Genomic DNA, 12,370 nt, shown 5'->3' on the forward strand with positions numbered 1-12,370 from the left:
ATTTGCTCAGTACGTCAGTGCATCTATTCAAAGTACTCCCTATGCATCTTTACAGATTTACTCAGTACGTCAGTGCATCTATTCAAAGTACTCCCTATGCATCTTTACAGATTTACTCAGTACGTCAGTGCATCTATTCAAAGTACTCCCTATGCATCTTTACAGATTTACTCAGTACATCAGTGCATACCTCAAAGTACTCGCTATGCTTCTTTACAGATTTACTCAGTCTGATAATCATATCATTCAATGCTAGTGTGTATTCACTTCTTAGTGTTTATCATACACTGCAAACAGCATTTCCAAATGTATGGGTCTCCCTTAGCAAATTGATAATGCAATTCAGTCCAAATCTCATGGAGTTATTCAGAATTTTATGGGGCGGTGCTGACAAGTTTGGATGCTGTGCTCCTTCTGGAAGAAAGTCACGGTGGCGGATTAATTGGCCGGTGCGTTGGCATGGCGTAGATTGCTACTAAGGTAAGGTGGAATTGGTAGTGGTTCACAACCTTTGGCAATACTTTGGAGGAACACAAATGTTCGATGACACTAGGTGAGTCAGACACAGATACCTTGACGACAGGTCTTTTGCATTGACTAATATTGGTCTTAACAGCCGACTACGTTAAGCCGTTTGTGTTCTTTGGTCCTTTTATCCGATTGAAAACGTTATTTTCTCTGGTTCAGAAAAGTGAATCTATGTTTCAACACCTGTGACAATCTCATTCAAACGTTTCTGGTCACTCTCTTCATGTTTGTCGAGTGTGGCTATTTCAATCTGAGTATGTTTTTGATCAAACGTCAATAAATGGTGAACCCATATTGCACAAACCATTTTGAGTTTCTTCAGTATATTAAAAATGCTGATGACCTAGTGCTCGTGATAAGAAAAATATCTTCCACTGTGTATCGAGTATGTTCAGCTATTGACACCTGAACAGCAACCACGTCTCGCTCAAAACTTGCAGACAACGGTCTTCCAGAGAGTTGGTCGTCTTTCATAGATTTGTGACCATCTTTAAAACAAAATCAAAATACGTTCAAACTGAAAAATATACCAGAGAATCACATCAAAACATTTTATGCAAGTCCACCTTGATAACAATCGGAGAGTGCCCCAAAAGCTCCGGAAATTTACAGTATGCTTTTTGTTCAGTAAAATTGTTTCACTTTCTGACATTTTTAGGTCACTGTCATTCATCTGTTTTGCGTCACACGCATGTATCTGATGGTGTCTTGCGTGCTGCACGTGCAGCTTCAAATCATTCTAAGGAACATAATTTTACCTATTAATCGGTTTAAATTTATTAACATGTTCAAAGAAACAAAACTTTAAAAAAAAGGATTCAGACCTTTCATATAGTTATCTAGATATTATAAACTATTTCATGGTTTTCGCGGGATATTTCCCGTGCATTTTTTTCAGACGGTCAGTGCGATCCCGTGCATTTTTTTCAGAGGGTCAGTGTGATCCCGTGCATTTTTTTTCCAAAAGGTAAAAGAAGCGAAATTAGTGAAGAAAATGTTAGTTATTGAGCACTGTAGAACTATTTTCCCGCTTTTTTCAATGTTTGTATCACAGTGGCTTTCCAGCAGCTTTAACAAATGCATAGTGAAACAAAAACACATTTTCTACATTTCAGTGAATAAAAGCATTGCATGATAAATTTAACTATAGGATGGATGAATAAAGAATTTATTTTGAGGATTCGTGGCATACAGTGACGAGAGATGAAATTATGGTGTGTCATGATTAAATATTCAGTACATTTGGACAGACTAATCGCAGGTGCTTTCAGATGCATAAATATTTAAAACGATATTTTTGTTAAAGAGATATAGTAACATTTAATAGCAAATAGTATGTCCATGCGGTATCAAATCAGGCTGAAGTATAGCGCAAATTCATAGTGAAATAATATCTGAACAATGAGATAGTCGAGTATCCAACTCCAATTTAGTTGAAAAGAGTACAACAGTTAAATTATGTAATCTATCAGACGTAAGTCACTAACAGCATACAAAACTAGTCGAACATTGAAAAGTATGTGAAACACCCGTTGTGCAAATTTGTTACATAAATGAGTTTCATCATGCGGAATAACCTATTTACAGACTACTAAATGGACAAAGTACCATACAAGACACAATATTAAACAAGTATAAATTAATTATTATTCTGATAGTGATCTGTTAGTTTTTATTCGTAGTTTTGTGTCTTTCTAAACTGCATATTGCTGATTGGTTCTTTTGTCTTGACAGTTTAACTAAACGTTTGATCGGTATTTGAGCAATGTTTTATGGTTCTTTTGACCTATTTATTTGCCTAAGGTAAATTATCGTCATGAAATTCGGCACCCTTTCTTGAATCATGAACCTTTCATTGTACCCACCATTAAAATTTATTTGCGAATCAACCTGTTTTCTTCTTGATTTTAGTTATTCTAATTTAATTTAATAGAGTCCATTTTAGTTTTCTCCCACTTTTAACATTTCATAATCTTTTATCATTTTAGGATTTACTATTGTCTTCTATTTTCATTAGACATTTATCAACCCAATGACTTGAGAAGGTTTGGTATCGATTTTACAGCATAGAGTAAGCCTTTTGTTATCATTATTCTTGACACTGATTCCAGCTTCTTTTGTTATCATTATTCTCGACATTGATTCTAGCTTGTCTCCTATTAACCCAATTGGGCAATTTGAGATATGAGCTGGCCATGAATGCTATTAGTCAAAATATTAAACCTGCCAGATATAAAAAAACCTTACTGAACAAATGCTCATCCTGATCATTACAGCTGGAAATATGCATATGTGAATGACATCAATTACAAATAGCGTGTTTTTAATTTTATTTTGCACTTTTGCCAAATTAGTTTCAACATATTCTTTTGGCCCTGTCATTAATCTGCCTACCTTCTGCCTTAGCATTTCCTGATTTTGTTTCAGTCTCCTAATTCCATAAATTTACTTCATTCTTTAAAAGTCCAGCTGACTTAATAGCATTTGCTCTTTAGCACTATGTGTAGTATTACTGACCTCCTATACTCCGCCACAAATACTATTGATTTTCATTAGAAATCATCGAACTTTAATCTGCATCATCCACATGTGAAATATTATTTTATTTAAAAAGCGAATATTTATCCAATTGATATGATATAGTAATCATCAAATTTTAAAAGATATTATCCATGGGTGAAATATACTTTGATTAAAACAGCGAATGTTTAATTTTTTTTATTCGCATTAGGAAAGCTTGCTACGTTCGAACATGCAATATCCCCTGATTTAAAATTCAAAACTTAGTTGACTTTATTCACATTAAAAATCATCGAATTTCAATCAGAAACTTACAGAGACATTCCTTAAAAATATGGTTTTGATTTTAAGTGCAATCACAATTAAAGCACTTTTAACCATTGAACAGAACCGTTAGCACTTCCTCTGACACCACGATTCCTCTGTTGTATTCAGCTTTTACTTTATAGTCACATTTTGTACATAACATCAATTCCTTTCTCAATTTCGTGTGCAAACTTCTGTTTATGACACATTCTATTCGTGCTTCTGACGATATTATCAAATGGTTTTCAAACGACAGAAATACCGTCATACTCGTTTGAAGCTGCAATTTATTTGTTAGAATATATTTGACATTCGACAGTTTAGTAAACAAATATTGAGATCCAGTTAATGACTTTCACTTAACAAATTTGTTTCTTTTTGCAACTATAAATTATCATGCCGTTAGATGTAGTGTTACAGTTGATAACTTTTAGCACATAAGCTATGATAATTTTGTATTATTATTGTATAACGGCATATATTTAAAAGACCTTTTCATGTTCAAAAAAGCGTCATTTGTTTGCAGTGTATACACGGATCACTAAAGTTCATAATCACTAAAATAGGATCGTGACAAGAATATGGGGAAACTGTTTACACTTCTGCCAAAAAAAGATGACATGAATATAGTCCATTCTAGTTACTTACCTTTAAAAGTTAGCTGTGTATTACTACACTCGACATCAAGTTGCATTATCAGTATTAGTTTGAAACATCTTTATCATGGCAGAAAATAACTTATTATTCGAGTACGATGCTTGTTCAAATTTAACAAATGCAACAGATGTCAACCTAGTACCAAAGTTTGATTCCGTGGTACAAAAGGCAATTGACATCATTCTGATGATCATCATGGCGCTGGTGATGATGACACTAGGCTGCACAATTCAGCTAGAGGAACTCAAACGACAGCTGCGAAGACCCATTGGAATGGGTATGGCGATGTTCTGCCAATTCATTCTGTACCCTGCTATGGTGTTTGGCCTGGCGCATGCGCTAAAACCAGGCAAGTGGGATGCCATTGGTATGATTTTGCTAGGAACTTGTCCTGGTGGAGCAATTTCTAATATTATCACCTTCTGGGCGGGAGGAAATGTAGCTTTAAGGTGAGGACTATTAGATGTGTGACGTACGTATTTCCTATAGTTTAAAGAAACTGAATAGAGAAACCCATTTACGGAATTTCTTCAAGGTTTTATAAATCATAATTTATATGTGCGCGGTGTTTTTTTAATGTTATTCTTACTTCATCTGTTTTGCTGTTGTTTTATTTCGAAAGTATAATTAGACCTATTTGTGTAATCGTGTACCTTCAAGTGTTCTTTCTCTCTTACGAGACGCTTAAATTCAGCTCTCAAAGCATACATGATAGATATAAATAAACTGCTCAATTAAAGGCTGCCATTGCAGGGACGTATCCTTTGATCACGAAAAGAAGATGTCTGTGTAATAATCTCATGCCATTTAGAATTAAGTTGACACTGTTTTAAGATAATGGTTTCGTTTGAATTGAATGTGTATCTTAACAAAATAGATAAAACAGAAATCTGAATTTTCATATTTATAACCCCTCCATCAGCTTTCTTTTACAAATGAGTCTTATCTATTTGCACTCGTTAATGCAACAATTATGTATGTAACGATGATAGCAGGAAAGAAATAAAATATGGCAAAAGTATTTGTTTGAAATCATTGTTTACATTGTGATTAAAGCAATTGTGAAATTGTTACACCGTAAATTAATTTTGCCTCAACAAGTAAGTAAATATTGAAAGATAAAAGTTGTCGGCGTTGTATTTTAACTGCGTATGGATTACTGGACTGTAAAAAAATCAGTGTTACTGTGATCAGATATCAATGAATGGTCACATATGCTCACCATACTTTTGCAGCGTGAGTATGACAGCCGCGTCCACGGCGATAGGAATAGGGATGATGCCTCTCAATCTATGGATTTACACTCGGAGCTGGACAGATCAGTCTACAGTTGTGCCTTACATCAACATCATCGTCGCCCTCATCCTGGTTATGGTTCCGGTCCCAATCGGAATGCTTATCCTCTGGAAATTTCCAAGAGCGGCCATCTGGGTAGCCAAGGTAAAGGTCAAGTGCCTTACACTAGAATAAGTAAAATTTAAATCATTTGCAGAGTATAAATATGACTGTTTGGAAAATTTATCAAATCATAAGTCATGAGGCATATGCATTATATTATGGTCTACGTTTTCCCCCAAAAAAATCATAACGCGGACTTCTGCGTAGGTTCGAGTCTCGGATTCGGCCAATGTGGGTATGTGAGAAAGCTTGCCAGTAGCTTCTCGAGGGTCGGTGGTTCTTTCCAGGGTTTTCCCGGATTCTTCCTCCACCATTAATACTGGCCGCCATGTATAGCCTATCGAGTGCTGAAAAATGGCGTTAAGCCCAACAACAACAACAACAACAATCATAACGCGGACTCTTTTTACGGCTTTGCCAAATCGGTAAGGGCTCGAGGATTCTACAGCTTGCATATTTGACTTTAAAGTCAAACTTACTGTGAAAACTTCATGATACTATTTTACTTCCAGTACTCCCACAGCTACTACTATTACTACTACTACTAGTACAAATACCACAACCACTACTACAACTAATTATATTATTAGCATTAGTAGTATCGATGTATATTTAATTATTTTTCTTTTATTGTCAATTATCGAAGCTTTTTGGAAAGAGATTAAATAAAGTCTTATGAAAGCAGAAGCATTTTAAATATTTAGTACTTTATCATAACATCAGATAGTTATCGAAACCCCGAAATCGACCCTATATTCTTCATAGTTAATTTATTTATTTATTTACAGATTGGTAGTGTGCTTGGCCTTTTGATCATTGTAAGCGTAAGTGTATTATTGATCTACCAGTACCCAGGTGTGTTCCTCTCCGGTTGGCAGGTATGGGTGGCCGCGGGACTCATGCCATCTCTCGGACTCTGTCTCGGCTTTTTAATGTCCTCTGTCATTCGCTTGACCTATGACGTCAGAAAGGCCATAGCGATTGAAATCAGCGCCCAGAACGTTGCTCTTTGTTTGACATTGATAGTCATCTCGTTCCCTAAGGACGTGTATTTTCAAATAATGATGTATCCATTGCTATTTGGGCTTTTCTCCTTTCTAACACTTCTATTATTTGTTGCGCTATGTCAGTGTATCTCATATCAAAATAAAATTACTCAGAAAGCAAACGAGGAGGAAATGATTGATCAGCTTTGTCCACTTAAGAGTTAAAATGAGAATTCAGAATTATAAGGATTGTTTCGTCTATGCAACACAGTGTGTATGAATAAATAAATGAAATCACTAGTTTCGTATTTATTTGGTAACAACATTATCTGGGACCTGTCCCTCTAGTGTAGCAAAAATAAAGGTAAATGTTCAAAGACATGGCACACAACAGACTTTTCGTTCGACAAGAGTAACAGTAACATTTATTACATATTTAATAGCGGGATACTGAAATATATAAATTGGAGAAAATGGTGTCGCCAATGTAGGGATACAACTTTTTATCGCCAGAGTGGCGATATTACATTTGGAAGCACTTTACTTCTGCATTTAGGAGGCATATCTACCCTTATATGTGCTATTCGGACCCATATTTCCCTATGTAGGCACATTTTATGTTTCGTCTTCTGTCCATTCTCTCTCTCTCTCTCTCTCTCTCTCTCTCTCTCTCTCTCGCAACTTCCACATCAGAACGTACAGATCCTAAAATGTGTCAACTCTACACCTTCTCTTCTAAATTATGTAATAAATGAGGTGCCGTCAAGAAATGCCTAAAATAAACTCCAAAGAAAAAAGCATACTTCAATTATTAACATGTTGCTAATTAGATTTCTCCATGTATCATGGAAGTTGTCATACAATGAATATACATAACCTGTTGCTATGTGTCGATAGATAAATCAGCCGTTGATTAATGTTGATTGCAAACCTTGAAATCGATAATTCAGTGCAGAGTCTGCTATCCAGCTAGGTTACGAGCTTGTTAAGGTCACTAAAAAATTTACTTTTGAATGTTAGAAATAAACAAAATAAAGAAAATCATTACAAGTAAACTGAAAATAAAAAAAATTAAAAAAAACTTGTTTGGTTTAAAGATCTTCCGCTCTGAAATCTGTCAGATACAACCGCTCTCATATTTCTAGCCACTACCTAAATACTATCAATCCGTTCATGGAATTTGTAAGCAAAATAACTGTCTTCATTTTCGTACGAATACAATCGTTATTTTGATAAAACACACACTTTGAAGCATAATATTTACAAGCTGAATTTGTGAAACTTCGCTGTCCCACAATCATTGTAAAATTTAGGAACATCGTTGTATCCCAACTAACTGTTCAACGTTTCAACCACGTTGCAGTAACGTTGCAATTAGGGCATGGCAACCTTGTCATATGAAGCTGCAGCAAACATGGAATGTTGTAGGTGTTTAATGTCATAAAGTAACATTAATACAACATTCTGGCAACACTTAAAACCTATTAAGCAGCGAAGAATGAAAGCTGGTTGTGTTTCTGAAACCCATATGCACCATTTTTGGTAAGAAAGCCCTATACTTCACTTAAACAGTGCCAAAATCTCAACATTACCATAAATCTAGAAGGAGTAGGATAGAGGAGGATTTTCAAGAAGACTGCCATTGTCACCATATTGAATGTCAGATCTGCGCCATTTTCATTTGGGACAAACTAAACTTCACCAGTAAGGCGACCACAATAGAAGGAGTGACGATAAGATGTCAGCGCACATGAGTGCACAGATCAGGCAACAGTAGACAAATTTGCGAATTGGGAAGGCAGCGATGCGTGATAACTCCCGAAAATTAATTAAAAGTCGCACATACAAAAATGCACTGCACTCTTTCAAAGTTTTAACTGTTAAGCTTGTTACGTATATCTGATTTAATTTATACTTATTTGTATTTTATTGTTTGCTTGTCAGCCTTATATTTTTTAATTCTATTATATGCTATTATAATATAATGTTGTTTACATGATTTGGAACTTTTTTCAGAAAATAGTTTGACCTTGACTGTTCATTTATAAACACTTAAAACTGACCTAGTTCCCGATCTTAATTCAAAATTAGTAACAGCCACGTGAACAAATGTTGTTTTCTTTTTAAATTTATTTTTATTGTGGGAATAATAAGGGTAAGATTGTGGCTTTATTGGATATGTGACCCTAAACTTGTAATAGCCTTAGCGAAGTAAGCAACTTTTTATCATTTTATCCTTAAAGTAAAGTGATTGGTCTTTGTCAGGGCCATGCTGAGAGTACGAGATGTAAACATGATCACGTGACCCTCATACGGGTACCCATTCTGCGTCTCAAAAGTACTATATAACTATTGTTTTAGAGACAAAATCTTAGTCTGGGCTTAAAACACTTGATGTCAAGTCGTTCCTTTCTGTTGTAGCCAGTTTTCGAGTTATATGTTAATTTTTAGTCAGATTATTCGGATTCTAAAAGATTAATTCTTTTCTCTGGAAATATTTGTGTGCTCATACAAAATTCTTGAACAAAAACATATCTTATAACTTTTAATTGGATTTCCAACACCGGAGTGTTATTTCTTGTGTTTCTACAAGGAATTTTAGACAACAGTACTGTACAGGATACATCATTTTCAGTGCCTTCTATCTTGGATTCTTCGTGAGGACTCGAACTTGAATTCATTAGAACATTTCATTTTTAGAACTTCTAAAATTTTAATTGTGGATTATTCTTTGATTATTTTGGATTTGATTCTTAAAACCGTAAGTTCTTGTTTGTTTTTTTGTGGTCATTTTTACAGTGTTTTTTCAATGGAAATAAATTATTTGTTAAATTTTTCAAAGCTTGTTCTTTTCACTCTTTCTTTTGTTACTGTTTATTCGAGCCTAAACACATAACAAGTTAAATTAAGAATCTAAAATGATTAAATAGTAAAGATACTTAAGAAGAGATAAGTAGGTATGATAAAACAAAACAATTCAACATTTATTTTACCCTCACTTTATTTTATGCTAATTTTCTGGATTTTATTCATATTAAAAACCAGAATCGGTATTCTTCAAAATTAGTATGTGTCTTTTTCTGATTGTTACCTCTGATAGTATAAGGTTAGACACAACATTGGTACAACTTTGTAGAGATGTTACATATTATCTTTATATAAATTACACTATTTGTTGTACATGTTGTTATGATCAATGCACATACGTACCAATTGTAATTTTTTTATATTGTTCTATCAGAGAACTATTGAAATTATGTTGTTTAATATTTTAGCAACGTTGCCAGAACATTATTCCCCTCATAACCACCTAACAACCATGTAGCAACGTTGCCAGAACGTTATTTCCCCTCGTAACCACGACACAACCATATAGCAACGTTGCCAGAACGTTATTTCCACACGTAACCAAATCACATCCTTATAGCATAAGCGTTATGTGTTAGCTGGGAGTATGGCAGCTTATTGCAATGGCACAGTCTGGAGAACAAATCCATGCAAATCTACGGGGGTTTTGCCTTTAAAATGAAAATATAGAGTAGATATAGGGAAGTATTTCACTCGCGAAGGGGAAACGATTTGTAATGCCACAAGTGGCTTATTTGTATGGCATAAAACTTTATTATATCTACTCAAAAAATGTAGATATCCGCTACATACCTTTAAGGAATAAATAACAACAACAAAATCCAGTTAAATGTGTTGCATCGCTGCGTCGAGTCCTGCTAAGCAAAGGTTTTGGCACTGTTGATAATAGCTCAATGTTACAGTAAAATAAATTTTATTTGATGCAATGATTACATTTTCAGGCATAAACACTCTTTATATTTTTCCGAATTTCGTCCAAATTAATGAATTTATTATGATTGAACCTTTTCTAGGAATGTTCATTAATCAATTTGTTACGATTACATTTTTTTTTAGGAATGTTCATTAAATGTTAATTTGTATTATTATCATTCAAATGTGTACTATGCTAATAATGATTGTGGTTGCTAAGTAAGAGTTGCATTGTCTTTTGCAATGCATAAGTGTGTTATAAGTTTCCTTCTTCTAAGTTAACGAATTCAGTACGCAATAACAGTATACAATACCGACAGTATCAGCAAATTTTTCTATGCTGACGTTCATTAGTTCAGCATATATATTTCATGAAAAGTGCTACTTCAGCAAATTTTTCTATGATGACGTCTTTGAATCTAAATAACAGGTATTGGGAAGGTTATGAACTCTGAAGTCAAACGGAAGCTGAAGTGTCAGGCAGACGACCATATTTGGAAATTGAGCATTTATAAAACTGTTCCTACATTTTTGCAAAACTCCGGAAAACGGACCTTATAATTTTTCTTAACGCATTAAGATATACCTATTTTGGAAACAATTGGATTCAAGTCTCTTTCGAAGCTTTTAAACATTTTTGTATTCTTTTTTTTTGCTTCATGTCATATAAATTTATAAATGTAGTGTGGAATAGATTGTTTTCATTTTATTAAGTGCTTTAGTGCATTTGTTATCAGAGAATTGACCATTGTAAATACGATTTCGCTACGAACTTCATGCTCAGTAATAATTAATTTAGAAATAAAATGTCTTTAAGTTACAGAATATAATATTTGGGTATTTTAGGTCAAACATGCAATGAAATAGTTTCAAAATGATTGTAGTATTAGTCTGAAATATTTAATTTTTATGCATTTTGTCTATCGTTAATTCATAGTTTTTAAATTATTCATATTATATTCTAAGAGACAGAAATTTCAGAATTGTATGTAATTGGTTGTTTGAAGAAATATAATAATTTTATATGTAATTTTTATATCTAAAATATAACACTTTATGTATATGTAATTTTTATATCTAAAATGTAACACTTAATGTATATGTATTTCTATATCTAGAATGTAATTTACTATATCAAGTATTCTTTAATTTCAATAAAGTAATTTTCGGCAGACTTCATGATGAGAATTCGCTTTTCTTTACAGTTGGAACCCCGCAGTTCCCAGCAACGATCGATATAAAATGACAGTGTCATCGCCAGGAATGACACCTCCGTAAAGGGGCTCGAACTCTGTCATCTTTCTATCGATCTAATAGTGCCCATAAGTTGAGCATGATGGAAAAGAACCGTTAATAATGCACTGAAAGCAATCGAATTTTTCTTCATTAAAAATTAAAGTGGTATTTATGCTGATTCAGAAAATAAATACAGTGCTTTAGAAAAAAGTTTTGATGTTCGAACTTCATGATTTCAACTGCCGCCACTCCATGTTCATTTTCTTATTCAGTGTACTGTGAGGTAATTGGGTATGCTGTACAACTATATATTTTCATTATAATTGACGCCATTATTTCTTTTCACCTTATATTTGTTTCTTACAGTCAAATCTCCTGACAGTGAAATTCATCTCCGCCGTTTTCAGGAATATTAAGTGATATTGTTTCTGTTATAACATATCGTATGAGATGATAAAACAAAATTGTCTGCCCTTTCTAATTAGTATCTATTACAACTTCAGACCAAGAGACGATTCGGTGGTATTAGAAAATGATGCATGTTCAGATACGGGGTAAATATCTCTGTATATTTACCTTATAAACACATCAATGGGGATCAACTTTGGTAATTTAATTAAGCGTTATATGACACAAATGAATTACAGTAGTTTTTAATCGTCGTGTAAAGTCCTTCTGACGTCATTATTAAATGCTATCTCAAAATCGCATTTTAAAGTATGAATGAAAATGTGAACCTGTTCATATCCATAACATTGTAACAGAAGTGAATTTTCCTATATATCGATACAGGTATATACAGGTCGAAATGTAGAGAAGTTGGATCTAAAATACGCATTCCAAACATTTGGTCTTACAACAGTTCAGAGTAATCATTCTATATTTTAAGGGCACCTTGGGGGAATTTGCTGATATCATTGTATGAATCAGCATTTTCCACAAGATTTGACTTTTATCTT

The 12,370-nt window shown here is 33.8% G+C and overlaps 1 protein-coding gene across 2 annotated transcripts; it reads left to right on the plus strand.

The window, feature by feature from the left end:
• The first annotated feature begins 4,047 nt into the window (after positions 1–4,047).
• On the plus strand, positions 4,048–11,513 carry LOC149788494 (ileal sodium/bile acid cotransporter-like). Of its 2 annotated transcripts, none has more exons than XM_089974494.1 (3): positions 4,048–4,460; positions 5,247–5,451; positions 11,381–11,513. In XM_089974494.1, exons 1-3 carry the CDS (start codon positions 4,078–4,080, stop codon positions 11,414–11,416), a joined length of 624 nt encoding a protein of 207 aa, XP_089830620.1. In that variant the 5' UTR covers positions 4,048–4,077; the 3' UTR covers positions 11,417–11,513. The 2 variants fall into 2 exon arrangements, with proteins under 2 accessions (XP_089830620.1, XP_089830618.1); XM_089974492.1 differs by lacking the exon at positions 11,381–11,513 and adding an exon at positions 6,198–6,695.
• Positions 11,514–12,370: the final 857 nt, after the last annotated feature.

This window comes from Sinohyriopsis cumingii, chromosome 11 (genome assembly GCF_028554795.1).
Source record: "Sinohyriopsis cumingii isolate HCF-2022 chromosome 11, ASM2855479v2, whole genome shotgun sequence".
NCBI lineage: Eukaryota > Metazoa > Mollusca > Bivalvia > Unionida > Unionidae > Sinohyriopsis > Sinohyriopsis cumingii.

Bases quoted from the DNA above. Each gene is read 5' to 3' on its own strand.
- LOC149788494 (XM_089974492.1), top strand. From the start codon at position 4,078: ATGGCAGAAAATAACTTATTATTCGAGTACGATGCTTGTTCAAATTTA. The intron at 4,461-5,246 runs GTGAGGACTATT...ATACTTTTGCAG, and splicing joins GGAGGAAATGTAGCTTTAAG to CGTGAGTATGACAGCCGCGT. The intron at 5,452-6,197 runs GTAAAGGTCAAG...ATTTATTTACAG, and splicing joins CGGCCATCTGGGTAGCCAAG to ATTGGTAGTGTGCTTGGCCT.